This window comes from Dromaius novaehollandiae, chromosome W (genome assembly GCF_036370855.1).
Source record: "Dromaius novaehollandiae isolate bDroNov1 chromosome W, bDroNov1.hap1, whole genome shotgun sequence".
NCBI lineage: Eukaryota > Metazoa > Chordata > Aves > Casuariiformes > Dromaiidae > Dromaius > Dromaius novaehollandiae.
The window spans coordinates 57,297,810-57,319,947 of record NC_088130.1 but is presented as its reverse complement, the minus strand read 5'-3'; the positions used below and the strand labels follow the sequence as shown (position 1 = coordinate 57,319,947).

Sequence of the window (22,138 nt, the reverse complement as noted above, 5' to 3'; positions counted from 1 at the left end):
AGAATGATGAAAATCTTCATAGTACCAGTTCATTTGCTAAATGACCTTCCACTTAAAGATGCTACGTTCATATGCCAAATATTTGGACCCACATAAGAATATGTGTCAATATTTACTGCTTTTCAGAGCAGCTCAACTTATTTTTAACCTATAGGCATCTAATGCGGGGGGGGGGGGGGGGAGACAACCCTTCTGGGTTACCTGATTTTAATTTAAAAATCAGAATTTGGTTGAACTCTGAGTTTTCATATTACTACTTCTTTCTGCCACTTTGCTTGCATGATAACATTTCGAAAATACTTGAACTCTACTTAGAAAATGTTACTCAAGTGGATCACTGGCACCTGGCCCGGAGCTGGAGTGCAGGTCTTCAAAGCAGAAACCTGTTACAAACCCAACAGCCTGGATGTGGCTTTCATAAGTGAAACTTAGGGTGATGACAGGAAATTCACAGATCTGAAACTCTAGTAATTAGCAAAGGCAAATTGAAAAATGACAAAAATACATCTTTTGCAATTTAATGGGAAAGAAGGTAAGGAAGCATTTCTGTAATTAAAAAATCACTTCTCAAATCAGAGGTAAAATAATACATTTTCTCACAACAGATCATTTTCTAAAAAGCAACATGAAAATTTTAAGGCATAAGTTATTAAGAGCTGGTGCTGAAGGCATCTAAATTAAGGCTTTCAGGCTTTTTGTAGGTTCCTCCCCTCTTTTCACAATTTTGCAGGTTTTTATCTGGTGCACAAGAACTCATGAATTCCAGCCGAAGCTTTCCTAACCGCTGAGAGATGCTCCCTGCTTCCTGACCAGCCCCCCTCAGCATGGCTTTGGTGCCATATATTAAAGATGAGTGCCTCCACTAAAAAAAAGTGCTAACAGGATACCTTTTCTCTACCCAGGCACCAGTTTTCAAGGAAGCTGAATGAATTTCATAGTTGGGACGTTCACCCTGACAGCTTGTTGCTGCGGTACAGAAGAAAAAATACTTGTTTCAGATCCCCTACTCCTTGCTTTCCCTCCCCACTCCAAATAAAGATGCACAAAACATGGTCACAGTGAAGTATCAACTGTAGTCCACACCGAATCATTTCCCTCTAATTAGATCAAAACCAACATAACTTCTCATCTGACAAGATGTTTTAAAAAGCAGTTTAAACTGCATATTTAGTGCATTAATATTGTGATATTTGGATAGCTAACTTTGTTAATCTTCCCTAAATACTTTCCAGCAGCGAGAAGTTAGAGCAGTTGGTATGTAATTACTGAACTGAAAAAGAATAGGACTCAGAGGAAATCAAGCTTATCTACTACTGAGACACTAAGTTCTCAGTTTATATTATGACGACAGCAATGCTCGCTCTGTATAGATTTTCTAGGAACCAACTAAAGGGTAAGCTGCCTTCAGATGCCTTTAGCACATACAGTACCTTTAGGTATTATTACTTGACCAGATTGTTAATTTTTTTTTTAAACCAGCTGTCTTTTGATGCTGTCCCAATAATCAGCTCAGAGAAAATTCAGATTGCTGTCGATTCTAGTAAGCAATCTGTTTGTACGGACTTATGAGAATGACTAATATTTAACTTGCAGCTGGTAACTGCAAGTATTAGAAATTCAATATTCTCTTTAAATCTCATGAAGAGAAACAAAATAGCTTCCCATGTAAATTGATGCATAGAATTTACTGATGCAATGCTTTTTAAAAGCATGATGGGTCATTTTGGGTCATTTTTCTTTTCAGGTGTTAGAAAGCAAACTTCTAACTTTTACAGGTCTCTAGTCTCCTTTCTAAACTAGAGACTTCTGGAAACCTCCCCTGTGCAAGGGCTTTCAGAGCTCCTGATTACACTTTTCAGAATATTTCACATTTACTAATGATGATAATCAGGTGTGTTTAGGTAGGGTTAGCAGATTTAAGGCTTATTTTTTAAGAGTCTGAGATTATTTGCCACAAGATATAGCCAAACCACTTGAAACTAGCATACATAACGTATGTAGAAGAGGCAATGAAAGATTTAATCTTTTACAGCTCTACTAAATACTCTCTCAGAGCATTCGCTTCTGCTCTCCATCTGTTCCCTTTTTCTTTTTTCTGGTCATTGGGTCTGTTCCTTCACCTCTCCTGTCACTATCCACACAGAGAAAGAATTCTGGAAATTTCAGCTTGCAGCCTTGATTTTGCAGGCCTTAGTAGCGTTTGTATAGCACAACTCACCTGGCATATCAAAAAATGCCACACAAGTATTTAGGATACAGCTGCTGAGGGCCTCTATCGCTCTGTGCCTCTATTTCTCACCAGAAGTGTCAGATAGCCAGCTTCTATACTGAGATATTCTGCTTCTTAGAGTACGCTACAGGAGCCAATGACTTCTTTTCAGCCTCCTCTTAAATGTGGAGTAAATTCCGTTTCATTAGAGGCCTATGGTTACATAACCAGCATTATTTTTGCATTAAGTGACTTACTGTATTTTCTATCTTTACATATAAATGCACAGACTGCAGTAGCTAAGTTCAGGTCTGCTTTCCTGTTTCCAAGTCATCAGGCACATCTGTGTAAGCTCATGATGATCATTATTTATCCTACACTAAAATCTGACATAGCAATCCCAAGCAGACACATGAGTTATCTTCTGAAAACTTGCATACATCTATTCAGCCCACAACCTGTAAGGCTTCCCTAATCTCAGTCATTAGCATTGCCTCAAAGTTTAACTTCTATATTCAAGATAGCCAGTGTCTGGATGTCTAAAGATCCATGATGGACCATAACAGCAAAATGCTTCGCTGCTGGTACAGGCTCCCTTCTGCAGCAACGCCACAGATGAGCTCTGGAGCTACTTCGGCTTGAGCCACTGCAACGTAACAATCCCCACCACCACCACCACCTTCTTTGTTAGCATAACATACTCCATCAGATGAGCCAAACTCTTCCCATGTGCTTTCACTGCCAGTTTGACTCTCTGCTGCTACCCCAGCCACAGTCTTTCACATGAGCCTCAGTTCCCATTTTATTCTCTGTATTGCCTTTCTGCATGACTTTAAGCTTCCACACCAAATTCATGACTGCTTCAATTCATGACCACCAGGATAAACCTAGCATCACTCTGGGCAGCAGCAGTAGCGATTCACTGTACATCTGATGGCCATATCTGGCCTCAGTTTTTTTGGATAGCTGGGGCCCCCCAGTAGCCTGGGGACCAGCTTCTGAAGTCATGAGAGAGGGCACAGGGAGCAGAGTGCAGCTAACCTTGGGAATTAAAACATTATGTTCCAAACCTAGCCCCAAAAACGCAACACAGAGGGGGAAGGACAGTCTGCAGAATTCACACTAAGAAGTGATCTTGGTTGGTAATACAGAAGGTAAGAGATTGATTCACTACTAGAGCCTTTTCCAGCAACTTTAGACAGGACTACTCCCATACAGAGTTTTTTAGGCACATTTGTAGTCCAAAATAAAGGCAAGAGAAGCAATATGTTCATTTCTAACATTTATACTAGCTAGCAAATAGGAGAGGCAATAGTATTATAAACAGTTACATTAAAAACACACACACAATATTTTCAAAGTGCTTGGAAGGACAAGGGAAACAGATTTTCCAGGAACACCAGTGCCTTTCCTTCCAACGCTTTCTGAAAATTGACAGCTTTGCTTTCTGGATGAAAGGAAAGGGCCAAATTGCGAACATAGATCATGAAGTTAAGGATCTGCAGTGTCTTCTGGAGTCCATTCCAGACTTATTACACAGCACATTCCCAGACAAAACTCTGAACTTATACTTTCTTTTGTAACAGCAAAAGGAGAAGTCAGAAAAACAAAGAAAGATGCTTCAGTTCTTAGTAAAACAGATAGTGTAGTAAATAATACTATTTAAAAAATGATATACACGCAAGCACTTTGATACTTGTGCTACAAAGATTAGTTTCTCTGGAAGCTTCTGAATCTTTACCCAACCTATTTGCCAAGACTGTCATCAGCTCATGGAGTTCAAGGAAAAAAAAATCTGAGACGAGAGTCATAGCAGCGTGTAAATAAGGAAATTTTTAAAGGTCAGCTAAAAAATTTAAGAAACAGGAATTCTCCTTCCTGTCTTAATCCTCATATTTCTTGCCTTATTTTGAGCATTTTATTTTGGGAAATATTTACAATTTGTGCTTGCACATATCTTAGTATTTCCACTCACATGGCAAAACTCTAAATTAATGTTGCAAAACACATACTTAGGCAAGTTAGACTTTGTCTACTTGTAGACACTATTAGTTTTACTGCTGTAACCTCTCAGGTGGAGGCATTTTGAGGGGAAAGCCGGATCAGAAAAAAGGTAGTTTATCTAGAATAAAAAAAAACTAAGATGGAGAATTATCTTATCATGCCTCTAAGTTGCTCCATGAGGATGAACTTTAAAACTTCTCTGTAATTACCACAATCAGGCACTGTGCACTCATGGTTAAATTTTCTTTATGCATCTTCAGACTGACATAGGTTACTGATTCTTCAAGATGTTCATTCTTGTTAGAAGGGACGAACTGCAGCTACCTCTATGTCCAATCAAGAGCATCTCTAGGGATGTTTAATGCTCACCAACAACACTGCTCACTAATTGATTCGCTGTTGCTGTCTTACCTGTACCCAAGGAGTTAGGGAAAAGGTGATCAGTCTATTTTGTTTTGCTCATTGGCTGTACACTGAAGACAATCTGATTCTCTATAGCAGTAAGAAATGCTTCCTTGTGAGAAACTTAAGTACAGACAGAACAACAGTCTTACAGATGAGCTGTAAGAGAAAGTGCTTTTGCAAAGCCACTATACAAAAGAATTTATGGGGCCAACTTGAAAACACTGATATGTAAGTGAGAATAAGAACACGGGCTGGTAAGTTTCCATATTAAACTTGATGAGGTATGAAATTCAAATACTTAAAAAGCCTTAAAAAACATGCAGAAATGTTTGGATAGGAATTGCATAAAAGATGGATGACCAACTGAAGTACTCAGGAAGAAGCGAGTAAAAACCAAGAGTTATTTTAAATACCGTATTTTTTTACCCTAGTTCCTTAGGATGCAAGGCTATGCAACCATATCATCTGTCCCTCCCAAAATCAAATCCATCTGCAAGTCTCATCCAATCTAGCAAATAAACAGAGGTTTAATATATTTCCCTACCGTATGAGTATCAAAGGCCAGACAGACCCAACGATCTGTTCTGCACAGACTGCTGGTAGCCAAAATAGCCACAGCAAGTACCATCTCCTGCTGGGCTGGTGGTGGACAAGATGGAGAGCACTGCATGGAGGCAAGGAAGGAGATGGTGACAACGCAGGTGGGGGGCAGCACTGGGGCACTGAGCCTGGCAGAGATGAAGACAAGGATGCAGGGGTTACTGGAGACATGCAGCAAGTCCGGAGATGCTTTCCTTCATGTGCTATTATTAATGGAACAACCACCTGTTTTGGAACTGAATGTTTCTTAAAGGCCAAAGAAAGCAATGAAAGCTGCAGCATGACAAAGGGATGTGAATGGAAGATTCGGCTGTTTAGCTGGAAATGCTATTATAAAAAAAATTAAAGAATGAAGTGAGAAAGCAAGGTAAAGAGACAGAGCAAAGGAGGAAAAATGAGAGCGAGTCCCTGCTAAGCAGGGATTACAGGACAGATCGCTTTTCTCCACTTGCTGGACTCTCCCACAGAATAAAACCAAAACGCACTCGCTACACAAGTAATTCCTAACGGACGAGCAAACGGCCGGTTAGGCTGTGCTGTTTACACCCCCCACACCAGCCCACCACAGCGAGAAGGGGTGCTCGCCCGCTCAAGGCGGTCTCGGAGGGCGCCCCGGCGCCCCGCAGGCGCAATGGGGTCAACAGCCGGTCACCTGCCGCGCGCCCCCCGCCAACGGCCGCGGCCCGCGGACCCCGCCCCTCCCCCCACAACGGCCCGGCGAAACGCCGCTTCGCAGCGAGGCGCCGGTCGTCGGGTCCGAGCGGCCGCGCCCCCCTCGCGGCCCCGCGGGCCGCACCGCCTCGCCGCAGGGCCCCGCTGGGGCCGCCTCGCCGCCGCCCGGGCAGCACCCTCGGGAGCCTCGCACCAGCAGCTCGGCTCAAACTCCACGGCGCCAGGACGCGTCCCCGCGGCTCAGCTCCTGCGGGGAGGCGCCCGCGGCGGCAGCTTCCAGCCCGCCCCGCTACCCCTCGGCACCCGGGACGCCGCTCACCAGCTGCTTGAGGTCCTCCTCGGAGAGCCCGGCGTAGCGGTACCGCTGCTGCTCGAACTCGTACCGCGTCGTCTTGGCCACCACCGCCACCCGCGCCGGCCGGAACCCGCCGCCCGCCGCGCCGAGCCCGCCGTAGCCCCGCTGTCTCGGCGCGCACGGCCCAGACCCCGCCGCCGCCCGCCTGCCGCCCTCTCGCCGCCCCGCCGCCGCGCACCGGGCAGCAGGGCTCAGCCCGCGGGAGGCGGAGAGGCGCCGCCGGGCGCCGCCGAGGAGCAGCGGCCCCGGGAGGACGGAGGAAGCCCCCGCCGCCCGCTGGCACAGCAGCAGGGAACGGCGGGCAGCCGCCCGGCTGGCGAGGCAGAAGTAGCCGTAGAGGAAGCCCCGAGAGGAAGACATAGCCCGGGCTCGCTCTCCCCCAGGCCAGGAGCCTGCGGCCGGCGCGGGGGAGGGGAGCAGCCCGGAGCCGCGAGCGCGCAGCGCTGCCCGGCGGCGGCCGCCCCGCACTGAGGCTGCTCCCGCGCGGGCAGCGCTAGGCACACATGGCGCGTCCGTTCCACGGCGCGCCCACCCCTTCCCCGCGCGCAGGCGCCGCCCTCGACCAATGCGGAAGCGCGCCGCGACACACCCACCCCCCTGGCGGAGCCGCGCGCGGTGCGCGTGCACGCCCCGCCGGCACCCGCGCGAGGGCGAGGCGCGGCCGACGGGGGCAGCGCGGCGCGCGCATGCGCCTTCTCCGCCAACCGCTCAGACCCGGGGAAGGGGAAGGGGAAGCGGGGGAAAGAGCGCGTGGAGAGTCCCGGCCCTCCCTCCCGCGCCTCTGGAACAGAGACTGCGCATGCGCTCGGCTTCGTGGCTCCGCGCCCGGAGGGTTGCTGCCATTTCGAGGAGCAGGCGCCGCGCGAGGCTCCGCGCACCCGCCCCAGCGGCCGGTGTGGGCGGTTGGGAGCCCTCGCTGGCGTCGCCGCGGGCTCCCTCCCCGCTGCCGGGCCGCTACGGGATCGTCTCTTCTCTCCCCTCACGTCCTGCCACGCAGTGCCTTCCTTTTCTAACAGTTTGTAAAATAAAGGCAGTTACGTCCTCTGTTCTAGCTCACTGAAACAGGACTTGGCACTGAGCAGGCTCTTGAAATCCTGAGGCGGACCTCAGTGAGGTTCCCCACTTTAAAGCTGCCTTTCTTGTGCTGTTACATACCTGATTTGGAAAGTTAGGAAAGCAACAGGTCCGTTGTTTAAAAAAGGGCTGAGTATCTAGTGAGGATGTGATCAGAAACCATTCTTTGAAAAGTCCACCTCTTACTCATGACTTCCAGTCTTCATTACATTTATGGCAATGTCTGAGGAAGCAGAGGCAGCACGGGGAAAGCAACAGGCTTGGAAAAAAACAGCGTTGAAGCAGTGCTGTGAATACATATGAGTGGGACAAGTCTGCATTTTGCAAGCCTCGGGAAAAAGCTGCCGTTACAAATCATGAGCTACTTTTGTTCTTTAATACTGTAAGCAAGCTATTTGGAAATACTGGTGGGTTTTAAATATAATTAATAACTCTTTTCAGGTATTATCTTTTACAGACTTCTACACTGAATGCTTCATTTACTTACATTTTTCTTACTACTCTTGTGCCTGTTCTTTCCCTGGGGGAAGTTATCATCTGAACCGCTGTAGAGAGATATTGAAGAATCTGCTTTGTACCTGTCAGTGCAGCAGTCTTCTACAATACTTCTTTAAATATGAGAGTCAGGAGATCAGACTAGGTAAAGCCATTCAGCCATACTCTATTATAGTGGTATAACAATACAAAACAAAAGCTCCATCCAGTCTTTACTGATAGGCTTAATCTACTGATTAGCTTAGCCTTGATGGAAACTACCATAAAACAGACCAGATAGTAATTAAACATAACTAATTCCCTTGCTAACCAAAATATGTCTCATGCGGTATAACCATTTACATTGTACAAAGCAGTAAATAATACCACATCACAGAGACCAAAAGGATAGAAATGGTTTTGAAAAGGTAAGACAATTTGTGGCTCTATTCTGAAGGGTATCTACTTTATAACCTATATGACAACTGAATTACTCCTCTATGATTCTGTGTGTCACAAGTTACCTAATTATATTGAACTGTTTTGATCTTTGTTTGCAAAACAAATCAGTTTTAACTGCTGTTGCAGGTTTGAATATGAAGCAGTATTTTACTCTGAGGCCATGCCATTATCATCTTATGGTCTTTTGAATTAATAAGCATAAAATATGAAAAAATGTATCTTAGAATGTAAATTCAAAACAGCTGTGATAGCATTATCTTCATTCTCTGGAACTAGAGCTGAGACCCAGAGCATCAAGTGATTCATCCAAGATCCCAAAAGGAAGCCTCTAACAGGTTAGTTGAAAAGTAGCACACAGATCTTCTGATACCCCATTCTGTATTTGGAAAAACATTCAAACTTTCTATAACTCATAGCTAGAACAGATGTTGTGGACTCTTAATTACAAATTGCATCTTACTTTGTAAATGAGCCACTTAATACTACTTAGAAAATTTTCAATATAAACTTCCCAGCTTCTCCCTTACTTTAAGCATAACAGGTTAGTTGAAAAGTAGCACACAGATCTTCTGATACCCCATTCTGTATTTGGAAAAACATTCAAACTTTCTATAACACATAGCTAGAACAGATGTTGTGGACTCTTAATTACAAATTGCATCTTACTTTGTAAATGAGCCACTTAATACTACTTAGAAAATTTTCAATATAAACTTCCCAGCTTCTCCCTTACTTTAAGCATACACTTGGATTTATGTGAATAATACCCAAGTCAAATCATACACTTAGTCATTTCGAAATGTGTTCATAAATTGTGACACATATGATGACACATATCCATGCCACATCTTAAATCACTTCAGAGCAATATACCCAATGCCTTAAAGGACAGATTTGTTCATATGGAATTAAATAAATAAGCGTAAGCCTGGTATTCTTAGGATACGAATACAGAGCAGGGGTGAATTCCCACAGTAATAACTGTTTAATCCATTGGCTGCCTGCAGTCAAATTTGTCAAGGGAACAGAGAACATAAAGCTTGTTAAACTCTTTGTGAAAAAAGACACCTCACTAGCACCTGCAGCTTCAGCGTAACACCCAATTTAGACACCAAGGAATTAATAGGTGAGGTAAACGTCAAGACATAATCCCATAGAAAACCAAGCAGCCTTATCTCTGCATTCATCAAACTACATAAGGGACTTAAAAAAACCCTATATAATAAACTTAAAATGATCTTTTTTATTTTACAAAACAATGTAACTGGAATAATTTCTATGTAGAAACTAAATTATTCCTAAGTCATTACACTAGCTGCAAAACTCTGGCAGTGGAAGACTGTACCAGCAGTTTCACATAAACATTCTTCAAACGTAGCCTTTTTCATCCAAAAGAATTTGCATATTGGTTCTACTGCAATTACAATCTAGGATAACTGTTCATTTCTACAGAAGTTGCACTCTCCTATTAAAGTCTATGAGTAATGACTTCTTCTTGTAATTTAATTAATAAACATTTATACAATTAACTTATTCAATCATTTATGATCTCTAGACTTTCTTAATACATGCTTAACTCCTACTGATATCTGAAAAGGATAATGTTATCTTTATATTGAAGATGATAACGCTATCAGTGTTAGTTGCAGTCACAGAGGAAGAGGTAAACAGACCATCTAGGTAACGTTTTACAAAACAGTCCTCACATTGTGAACCCAAGTGACCACAGTTGTTAATTCTGCTTATTCAGAGGAAAACTCCAGACTAACTCCTAGAGAACACATCACTTGTTCAATACATCAGAATCTTACAATCCAGGTAGATTAATAAATGAGCAGTTATATTCTGACTGAATTTCTGGGGCCAGATTCTATCCATGTGTGCTTGCATTTTGCTTGCAATATATGTACTCTCAGCAGTGATTATATAGTTGGTTCATATAATTTGCTTTATAAATTCCCCAAAAGAGCAGTATGTTTCAGAACAATAATAATAAACGCAGTTTTTCTTACAAATGCAAGTTATTGAATGTTTTTCCATAAAACTTAAGAGAAAGGGCAAGCTTGCTTGTCCACACTTCCACTAGAATATGTCTTAATAACAATTTACTTGTCTACTTTTCTTCCCAGTCTTTGTTTATGCAAAGTAAACTACATCATCCCTGAAGTGGACTAACGGAACAGACTTCAGCATTTCAGAAGCAATTTGAATATGCTGAAATAGCTACAGACACACTGTTTTCTAAAAATGAATTTAATGCTTGTGAATACGACTCTGGAATCAGAACTCCACTTTTTAGACAGACAATTGCTATAGAATAGGCTATGTGTGTTTATTCCAAATTTTCCTGCCCGTTTGCTCCAGGGTTAAGTCCTCTAAAAAACACCTCTTACAGAAAAAAAGATGCTATTTCCGTCCCTGTCTATTTTTTTACAGTCCGTCAGTAGCACTGGAAGTAATAGCAAATGCGCTAATGGTTTTCCCTGTGTTTATCCATTCACTAGAGACATTACTAAACTCTGTGATTCAGAGATCATTAAAGATTACAACATTTAAAAAGTGACAAGATTTAGGAAGAGATACAAAGATTTTTGAAATGAACACTTCCAAACCATAAAATAAATAATTTAGGTTATCCCATCCAAATAATTTTTGTCAGAAATTCATAATGTCAGATATCTGCATATGTATCCTTATATTAGGAACTGTTAATTTTCACTTCTTTTGAAAGTTATTCCTCTATTAATACGTATGACTTGCCAATCCTACATGCTCATATATACAAGTTAATCACTGGGATTTGACAGAAATTTTTATGCAGAAGGTATGTTCTGTAAATAAAAAAAAAAAAATCTGATGAAAAAAAGTAGAACAGGTTACTCCATGAACAGCAAAACTAATGATGTCTAGTTGCATAGGATTTGAGCCACATGTCCCTAACTGCACTCCCCAGTCCACAGTAATTCCAGCTATCCATCCTGCCATGGTTTTCCTCTGTCCTCCCTCCCAGCAAATGTTGCAACTGGTTCAGAACTAGGGACATGCCCCTCAGCCACAAAAGCCTCAAACAAAGTACTGAGCTTACCCTCTCTCCTCAAAGCCCGCTCTTTCCTCAAAGGACACCTTAATCTGAGTTGTGTCTCCCAACAATTGCAAATTTTCATAAAACTTTTAAGAAATTATTTTTGCGCTGTGATCCTGTCAAATATTTCTGTCTCTTGTCAAATTTATCTGAAACTCGTAGGCTCGATGTGGGTCAGACAGACAGAGGGACAGAGTAAACAATTGTTTAAATCTTGTTTCCTTAGGAAAACAGGCTAGAAATACTGGGGCATGGGAGGAAGTGCTTGTAGGAAACTATAGCTGGGACACAAAATAAGACATCTAATTAGACTGAAAGGCATAAGAAAATGGTTTATTTGGGGGACACAGTAATGTTTTGTTGCTCTGGCTGTCATAAAATGACAAACTTTACATTAGCAAAACCAGCTTATATATTACATATTAGCATACCTTCAGTTTTGAAAACAATGATTTTTAGTGCAATGAGACTAAATAGAATAAATAATGTATTAGGATCTCAAGAGTAAAAATGCATACCATAAATATGTCTGCACATCTATGTATTTATATGGCCTCTATTACCACAGTATCCAAACTCTTCAACATAGTTAAAATAGTTAAACATCTCTTTTTTTCCTCAGCTTTTAGGAGATACAGCTTCATTTTTAAGTGTGTGTGCTTATATATTTTCTTGCATGTATATATAGTGATCTTGGGAAAAGGCAACTCAAAGGAGAGTTTTTGGTTTTTTCCTGAGGATCATAAGCCTTGTTATATATGTTGTGATAGCAAATTCCAAAGTTTAGGTCCTTTTCTGCCAAAGCTCCGTCTCTCCTGCTCTGGAACCCCTTCATTTGCCAAGGATTCTACAGTTGTAGTAGAATTTCGCTATTGTGGGATATCATGACAGTCTCTTGGGCACTTGGACCCTATTTCATAGAGGGCTTTGATTATCAGGGCAGACTTTGAAATCAAACGCTGCGTTCAATGCATAACCAGCTGAGCTCCAGGGCAAAGTTCTCACCATGACCTGTTGCTCAATACATAGGGCTGCCGTGTTTTACAACTGTTGGAAGCTTTTATAACGTGGAGCTTTGTTCCTAAGTATGAGTTGCAGCAATGAAATATGGAGGTCAGTGATACAAGCATAGTTGTGGTCAGGACTGAGACTGATAGGAAAGGACACAACGTACAGCTAGACATGGAAAGTACATTTTTGTTATCATGGCTACTTGAATATCAGTAGACTGAAGAGTCACAAAATCCCAATGCTGTATACCAGCTTAACTATTTGAGACAGATGTTCTCTTGTGAAACACTTCCCTTTTCCTGTAGGCAAAACCGCAGTCCCGCTTAGGCTCACTGTCATCCAGATGCTAAATCAATGTCAGACAAGTGCTAATTTTGGCAGGCTGTTTAAGATTCAGCATAATCCAGATGCTAATTTTGGCAGGGCACTGAAAATTCAGGAAGAATCTGGAATTCTTCCAACTTCATATATACGTTCAGATGGGAAGACTAAATTTTAATTTTACTCTTCAAGAATGGCTTTTAAGGTTCTGAAATCATTACAACTACCTTAATGAAGAGAACTTCAGATATTCTAGGACATTTTTTCATCTCTGAGGATGACAAGAAAATAGTATTTGGTAACCAACAATATAAAAGGTGGCAGAGGGTTTGCAGGAGAATGAAAACAGACATTTTCTTAAAGTGAAGAGCATTAAATAGTGTCTTTGTACTGAGCATGGGGTTATGAAGGATGTGGTACTTTGTTAGCTCACAGGTAGCATTAAAGAGAATTGATTTTTCTAATTCTGCGTAGGAATGATTAGATGGTGAAAAATAGCTTGTGAAGTCACTTTTACAAAGTGATTGGGTCTTTGGCACTGTTGGGATTATTGTATGTGTTAGGGCATGTAACAGCTTCGCCTCATTGCAAGAGATGATGCTGTTTAGGGAGATTGACAACTAAAAATAAGTCTGAAGTAGTCAGCTAATTTCACACATTTAAGATAAATTTTTATGGAGATCTCCAGTTATACTGTTTGGGCACTTATTTGTATATATCAAATGGACAATTAACAGTGCAAGTGCTTCTTTTGTGCAAGCAGAGAAGGTGTTCATGAGTGCAAACGGATACACTTTCAGATTTTAAAGCTCAGATGCCCCCTAGAACTTCGGTCTTTCAGTTCTTAATGTTGAATTCTCCTGATGCTTGAGGGTGTAAAAGCAGATCTTGGTTCTTTGCCCTTTAACAAAATTTTATACCCAGTCTACAACTCCACATATTTTCAAAATACAAAACTTGTTCAATTATGAAGGCTGGTTACTATAGACCTTGCTTATGCTAAACTGCCATTGACAGTTCTTGTGTGTACTGATTAAGAGGATGCTGAATGCTGCTACATAATTTAAAATGTTTTCAGTGAAACCCAATTTAAAGTCTTCAAAATGTATGTTTTAAATAACAGACCAAAAAAACAAATATATCTTCAGGTATACTATTATTCACGGTTATGTGATTTTATGCATCAATATGATGAATGAACATTGATCAGTATTAAATTCCTTACTTTAATAATGCCTATAAATATATTTAACTCTATAACCTGGAGCCTTTGTAACACTTCTTGAATATTGGAAGCCATCCTGTCATTCTCATCTCAGTGCAAAGCATGCTGACTGGAATCCTCAAAGTGCATCTCAGCTTCTTTTCCAATGTATTAAACTTAAGCTGTCCCTAAAATTAACCTTTGCTTGAAAGTCATAAAGTAAAACGCATCTGATTTCCTCCCTCCAGGGACTGATGAGCCAGCTTAGAGATTTCAGGAAGATGAGCTCCCAGCTGCACTGTTGTAACCTCTGGTAGCTGTCATGAGCAGACTACGGGCGGCCTGTGGTTGCATCTAGAATGATCTGAAACAGAATTTTTAAAAACCTTGCTTATTTGAGTGTATTCACATTTTGAAACAAATTGGCATTTCATAATACCAAAGTAGTAGGTTAAAGTTTGGATATGATCAATTCCTAGTTTAGATAAATATCTAACTAGATAACGCAGGATTATACACAAACAAACATTTGAGCATGTGAATAGTGAATGAGGTTTGTGCCTTTCCATGTCAATAAAGAGAGATACATAAGCACTTCAGGATTCAGATGCCTAGATAGGACAATGTGTCTGGGACACAAAACTTACTTATGTAAGAGGAACATTGTCTTAAGAATTTGGTATGTTTTTATCACATTGTATCATATTTACGTGCTCAGTAAGTTGTGAGAAATCTAACATGTCTTTAAATAACTCATTGGCCATGATAAAGTACCAATGGGTGTTTGTGGCGGGTAATCTATATCTATGAATAACCTGCAAAAAGTAGATGTAGATGACTAATGTCAGACATCATATCACTGCATCTCAGTATCTGCTTAAAAACTGCTGCTATCATCTGGCCACATCTAAACACTAGAAGATTTAAAATCTCTTACAGGTGAACTGAAGAGACTTTCATTTGCCAAAACATTAAATCTGATTTTTCCCCCTCTCTTTCCAGCAATGTCAGCTCATTAAGCCAATCAGGGTGTTGTCTTTTCTGCTCTATTTCAGATGTTGCTGATATCCACTGCAAAGAAAACAGAACCCTGAACTCCATGTTTGGCAAAACAAATTATTTCCTCCACTGCTTTTTTAATCACTATCAAGTCTGTGTGTGTTAGATTTATGATTTGGAATCTTAACTTTAAAACTGGGTAAGAATTTAAATAAAAGAGTAACTGACAAGGAATGTCAAAAGAAGGTACCAGTTTTTCAGGAGTTTCTGTGGCATTTCTGAACAGTAGTTCCTTTTAAGAACTTTAAAACTATTTTACTTAAAAGCAAAACCAGCTCTCTCTCAGATTTTTTTAAAGATAAGAGTCCTAATGAGGCCAACATGTGAGTTATACAGATAGCGGACCAGTAAACTTCCCATTGTTCTCTGTAAGAAAACAAAAGTTGCACTTCTGTGATGTGATGCTGTCTGGTTCTCAAAACCAGTGGTCTCAAAAATCCATGCAATTCTTGGTGGATCCACACGGGGCACACTATGTCTCCACCCACTGTGGTTTTCTTTTAGGTTTATGGCTATGTGTGGGTAGGCTGCTTCGAATTGCCTGGCCCTAGACACTAGCATTTTAGAGTTCAGCCTAATAACCCCCAAAACGAAACTCCATGCCAGAAAGGAGAGAACAGCTAAATCATGATCCTTCAATCAGAATTAAGTTAGGAGAAGATTTAATAGAGAGTTGATGGTGAGGTGTAATGTAAAGACACAGCGTATAACACGTGTGTTTGCCTAGTCACAACTGTCATCCTTGTTCCTCTCATATACCTTTCCTAGCCTCTCTGTTCTCCCTCAAGTGTACAAATCCTCATAAACAAATTTCTGCGAGATCAGAGAAAAGGGAAAATGATGGAAATCATAGGAATCATCCTGCGTATAGCCCCATGCTATGCTACTACTGATATTTCATGCTGCCTTCTGAAACAAAGGCCTTAGGGGTCTCACAGAATAACAGTTCTTTATAAATAGGAATGGGGTTACAACACTTATTTTAAAGGACCTTCTACTATTTCTGATGACCATCATGGAAACAGCATCTGTTTCTGAATGTAAACAAAATGCATCATTTTGCAGAAAGAACAGAATCTTCTTAATGGTTATGAAGAAAACATGAAAAAAATCTCTTAAAAGTGTCAGAAGCAAGAGATAACATTTTCAAAGACATCCTAGTGACTTATGAGCCTAAGTACTGAATTCAGATCCCTACTACCAATGGCAAGCTTAGATGCTGTGGTTCTAAATCACAGATCCATGTTCTGGCAGGATGATTTTGTGAGCCTGACATAGGTACCTCTCTTGTGTGTGCTGCCACTGAAAAAAGGTAGGCACTCTGCAAGGGTTATACGGTGTCTAACTTAGAGAACTGTCTATCCAATAACTGTATATTGAACTTAGGCATATTAGTAGAGCAATTCAGTACTCCCACAGGCTGAATTTATAGCTGCCTATAGTCAAGATGTTCAAGAAAGAGCTGGCCCAAGAGTGTGTCTGCTCAGGTACCTCATACAGGTCTGCCAGCATATAGAAAAATCCTTAATGGATGGTAGAGATCTATTAGTGCAGGACGAGGAGGAAGTAACAACAGGCTGCACATTATCTTGCTGTAGAACATCTCTAGGACACAGACATATTTGGTGGTCTTTATCCGCAGGGCTGGGGTTCAAGTTGTTGTCTACCAGGAGACTGTTCTGCCTACTGGGCTCTTCTGTATGCCTGGCTAAGGGAAATTCTCCATTCTATTTGTTGAAGCAGATCTACCATACAGCACAGAATATAAAGTTTACATTCTCCTCCAAGGAGACCAAAAACAGAAAGGAAGAGCCACCCTATTGTCTGAGGTCAGTGGCATTTCCCTCAGAAGAGAGTGTTCTAGCCCCAACCATTCACACATTGCCAAATCAGCATTTTTCATAAGTTTATTTGTTAAATTGCTTAGTCAGAAAATTTTTCGTATTTATCATAAAGAATTCCCAAGTAATCTTTCCTCATCTAGATATTACAAAGACAGTTGGGAGGCAAACACAGTTACAACATTTAGCAGAGCAATAAATAATCAATGAAGGAAATGGAAGAAGAGATTTGCCTAACTTTATTCAATGTAGATGTTTGCTGTCTAGTCTAAATTCATCTTCTCAGCTCACTTTGTAGTCAGTGGGAAAACACAAATACTTCCAGAGAGTCCACTCTTGAAACCTATTTAAAGATGGATGAATTGCTCTCTTTCTCGCTGTAACTGGTAAAATATGATCTGATGAAAATATCAGGTACCTACACTTATTCTTAATGTACCTTCTGTACATATGCACCTTATGTACCTTATGAAAATAATGTCTTCATTTGAAAATAAAATAATTCAGCTAAGAATTTCAAAAATATTGGAATAGATGTCTATCTTGAATCCTGTAGGATGGTAGAAATACCTCTAACTATATTTTACAGTGTCCAGACATTAACATTTTGTATTAAAATCTTGTGGATGTTAGAGTGAAGAATTTTGTGTAAAAAAATCTCACAAATATTTCTTGCATATATATGGAATCATGTTAGTGTTCCTAACCACTTCATTGCTTATTATATATACCATCCTTGTTTTCCTCTTCAGTCTCTTGGACTGAAGATTCTTCTGATCTTTTGGTTTTTGTCTTTCACACTGTCATGAAAAATTGGCCTAGCATAATCTAGGGAATTACGCTAGTTAAGACTAACAGGAAGGAAATTGGAAGGAAATATTAAGAAAAGGGAGACCTGTCATTGTTTCTTTGAGACAAAATGAGTAGAAGAGTATGAGGTAAAATGCAGGAATATGCTCTAATTGTATTTCCTGTAATGAAACAGTCATTGAGAACTTACTCTTCTTAACATTTATAGTAGTTTAAAGGAGAGGTAACCTCCTGAACTCAGTGGAACATCAGTAAAAACAGGAAGGCTTATTTATACACATCCTTTAATGAAAATGAAAGCACAGAGGATTTTGAGCAGCACCTATTAAGTGTTCTTAAATATGCAGGATCGGATCTCTTGCATCGAAATGTATATGTCTATGCTGATATTTAAAACTGACCTCACCCTGTCCAAACCCATGAGATATATTTCTCTGTCTGTTTTGGAAATGGGAGTTCCATGGACAGGCACACTGTAAGATGTGAATGTCTACATCTAAAGCGGGACATGGATACCAATAAGTGATACTATGCAAAATTAAAAACACATGGGTCTGAGAATAACAGAAGAGATCAAGATAAAGCAGGAAATGCTAGAGATCATCCAAAAAGCACTTGAAAGGGAATGTCAGAACTGCTGTTAGTAACTATTTGAACATAAATGAAAGCCAGAAGCTTAAACTAATGAGTCAGGAAAAACAGTACCTGACATGCATATCTCAGAATCTGTTTGCTGGATGCCATCTGAATACCTGTATCAGAAGTCTCACAAATCAAAATAAATATTTAACTTGTAAATATGTGCTCCTACACCGCTCTGACATTCCCTTTCACCTCATTTTTTTCTGAAAGAACAAAGAGTTCTTATCATCAATAATTTTGGAAGGGAATCAAGCACCATCCTGAGTTTTCGAGTTACCAGAAACTCTTTGTAACGTCAATAGAGACTATTTAGGAATTACAGAGGGAATGTTTGACTATCTGGGAGTAATTCTGGGAGTTCTCAGAGCTAACAATTTTCCCATTTGTTGCACAGAAAAAAGGTATTTGTGAGAAAATGTTGTGTAAAAGCATCATGCTTTGTTTAGAGAATGGAATGCTACTGAAATGGAGTTAAACAACTGATCATGGGAACAAGTACTGCAAACTCTAATATTTTTGCCAAAAGGAGTAAAAAGGCTTGCTTGTTTTCTTAAGTAAACAGTCACTCATAGCTGTTACGCATACATGACTTGATTCTTGTTCAATAGTTGCTGAAGAGTTCAGAATATAAAGACAGTACGTTACTCAGTTGAAGACGGAAATTTATGCAACAAGTGTCAACTGCCTGCCTTAGCTCTTCTATGAGGAAAGAAAATGTAATTGGCAACTCCTGTTCCTCCAGTAACAGTTTTGTACAAGTGGATGAATTCACCCTGAAGTGTGTTGTGCCTTCTGCTAAGTCAGAAGATAGAAGAACTTTTAACTTTGACTGTTAGGATGCCTTGCTTTCTGCAAATTTGACTTGCCTTGATGTAGGCTGTACTAACAGCTTATACAGTAGGTTTAAGTTAGGAGCATATCCCCTTATGTCCTGCTTTAGTTGCTTTCTTTACTTTGAGGAGCCTATATTAATGTTATGTTGAAGTAAGCTGTCAAAAGTGGCATGTATATCTTGCCTCACAAATTTCCTAGTGAAGTAGTTGTTACAGCCGATCAGCAATCAAAGTTAACCATTGAATAATAAATACTTTCTTTTTAGTAAGCACATCATGCATGAAGGCATTAATAATTACCTTAGCACTGGTGTGAATGGATTCAACTTTCACTTATTCAGGTAATAATTGCCACCTCAATGCCTCCAGTCATTTCTACTGAACTGTACCAAAGAAGCCTTTAGGTAAAGCTTGGCAATATTAAAATTCCTTAACCCTCATTCAGTCTTTTGTCAAGACTGTTCCAGTGCTATAGAGATGAGTAGATACTTGATCTAGCAGAACTTTCACACTGTTGACAGTAGTCCACCAAAATGCTAAAATGAATTATCTTCATCTATGTTGAAGAGAGCATCTATGACAGAACCTTTGATTAAAGTTATAGCCAGCTTGAAAAAAAAAAGTGAAATTTCCATCACTTAAAATGAAAAAACATCAAAGGACTACAGCATTTTCAGGAAAATTTCTGCTTACCAGATCCACTGCTGCTTGCTTGAGTTATTTTTTCATCATCTTCATCATCACTATCACAGTTCAATGGATGAAAAGCTATTTCTGACTCAGTGTCTATTTGATTAGCATCTGATTCTTGCTCAGTAAAGCTTCGCAATGCCACAAGGCGGTGATGTATTGCTGCATACAGGTATCCAGCATCTTTTGAGCTTGCCTGCAGAAAATAAAATGCATAGAGTCAAAACTAAACAAAACAAAACTAACTGTTTTGCAGTTGATCACAGAAAAGCTGACTCAAAAGTTTTCAAAAGTAATGAAAGAGTTCTAAATATTTTGCCCTCACATCTAATAGTTAATTTCAGAAAATAAATTTGAATTCAAAGATGTCAAGTTTCTTTAAGTGGTCTGAGTTTTACAATATATTAACATGTAGCTGTTGATTGTTTTCTTTATAGATATAAGAAACACAAGCTTTAAAACAGTTATTTCTCCTAGAGAATGGCTAAGTTTGTACTGAGTAATTTGATATTTCAGATAATTCCTGAATGTGATTCTAGAAGTAATAAAGCATTGAAATGTTAATATATGTATTTGCATTTCTGCTCACAGAGTAAATAAGAATTAAAACTTAACTACAAAAACTTTATTCTTGGTTATAAAAATTAAAGATGCCATGAACTCTGCTGCTAAAGCTGACTGGAAGTTGGGCATCATCAAGAAGGGTACCGAGAACACAACAGAGCAACATTTCGCTTAACATAAAACCTTAGAGCACCCATGTCCTGAGTACTTTGTTCAGTACCGGTAATCACATCTCAAGGATGTAATAGAATTAAAGAAGGAATAGAGAAGGGCACCTAAAATATCAAGGGGATGGAGCAGCTCCTTATGAAGACAAGCTAAAAAGGTTGAGACTCTTCAGTCTGAAAAGAAGGCCGAGAAGTGTATAACCAAGGTTTACAAAATCATAAAAATTGTGGATAAACTGAACACGGAATGGTTGTTCACCCAATCACACAATACAAGGACGAGGGGACACTGTGCAAGTACTAGGGGATCAGTATAAAACATAAAAGCACTTCTGTACACAGTGAGTAATGAACTTCTGAAACTTACTGCCTCAGGAGATTGTGGGGGCAGACAGTATAAACTAAAAATAATAGGCTAACAATCTAATAATAAAGGCTAAAACAGGAATTAGATGAATTCGAGGGCAATCATTTCATAAACAGATACTAAAGGAAACAAGTAGGGATGTATGCTCTCACATCCCTAATACTACAATTACAGATGCTGGGGGAATATAAAGGGAGCCCACCATAGACAGTGGCTATGCTTACTTGCACTCCCAAAATAGGGCTCCATTTTGGCACTGTCAGAATACTGGGCTAGATGGATAATTGCTCTGATCCAGTAGGGTATTTCTTATGTTCTTATGAAGCAAAGCATTTACTAGAGGGTAACTGAATGCTTATGGTCTTTTGTGGCCCAGTTCTCCACTTTTGTGCATCATGTGCATCATTTCTATCTGCATCAATTGGCAATAGGAAGGAATACATCTGGTTTGGATTGGAATGACTACTTTCAACGTGTACAGGTGAAAAAGCTACGCAAATTGCAAAGCAGCAGCAGTCCAGGGTCATCTTCTCTGCTACCCAGAGTTGCAGCAGCTAACAGTTCTCTTCCTACAGTCAGACAAAGAAGAAAGCAATTCAGAGTTGTTCAGGTGTCTCAACAGCAAATGCCACTCTCAGTGGACAAATCTGAGCTCTCAGGACAACTCAACTTTTCAAGAAATGTAGGAGGATAAACATGAAAAAGGCAGCCACTCAGTCTGATCATTTCTGTTGCTTTCAGCTTATTCATTCAAGGATCAACTGTCACTTCAATCTAACATAAACTCAGGCTGCTGCCAAAAGAGGTGGACTCCATAACCTCACCAACTCCTCATTTCTACCCTCTGCATTGTGCCAGTACCACAATTAGTGTGGTTACATGGTGAATCAAAACCAAGCCTAAAACCAGATTTAGGAAAAAAAAGAATTTCAACTAGATCACTCCTCTGATCTGTCTCACTTATAGCTGTAAAAATTCCAATGCCACCAGCAGGGAGGAGGGAAGAAACAAGCAAATGAGGTGAGGTGGCAGGGTCAGCACTCTGCTCAAGGCTAGGTACGTGCCACAGGACCAACTTAATAGAGTCTTGTGGACTGTCTGACTTGTATTCAGCATAATATAACTACTCTCCCTCATTCATGGCAAGCCTTTGAATAATATCCCTGAACAAAATGTCTCAATCGTTCACATCAAAAAGGGGTAACAAAGTTGAATCTGATGGTCCCTTGGAGGAGTGGGCTCCACTGCCTACTAGACCAGCCTGACATACATGCCAAGGCTTTGGTGATGCC

At 40.4% G+C, this 22,138-nt stretch overlaps 2 protein-coding genes across 13 annotated transcripts in view; both read right to left on the bottom strand.

Annotated features, from left to right (window-relative positions):
- The window catches only part of LOC112982166 (NAD kinase 2, mitochondrial), a 37,780-nt gene extending 30,971 nt beyond the window's left edge, over nucleotides 1-6,809 (bottom strand). For both annotated transcript variants that reach the window (XM_026098346.2, XM_026098347.2), the window contains exon 1: nucleotides 6,210-6,809. In XM_026098346.2, coding sequence (XP_025954131.1) covers nucleotides 6,210-6,605 — 396 coding nt within the window. In that variant the 5' untranslated portion in view covers nucleotides 6,606-6,809. The remainder of the gene's footprint in view (nucleotides 1-6,209) is intronic.
- Nucleotides 6,810-11,643: 4,834 nt separating this feature from the next.
- Nucleotides 11,644-22,138, bottom strand: part of LOC112982191 (ran-binding protein 3-like) — a 79,861-nt gene continuing 69,366 nt past the window's right edge. For all 11 annotated transcript variants that reach the window (XM_064501048.1, XM_064501047.1, XM_064501049.1 and 8 more), the window contains 2 exons: nucleotides 19,752-19,944; nucleotides 11,644-14,237 (listed from right to left, as the gene is read on the bottom strand). In XM_064501048.1, coding sequence (XP_064357118.1) covers nucleotides 14,194-14,237; nucleotides 19,752-19,944 — 237 coding nt within the window. In that variant the 3' untranslated portion in view covers nucleotides 11,644-14,193. The remainder of the gene's footprint in view (nucleotides 14,238-19,751; nucleotides 19,945-22,138) is intronic.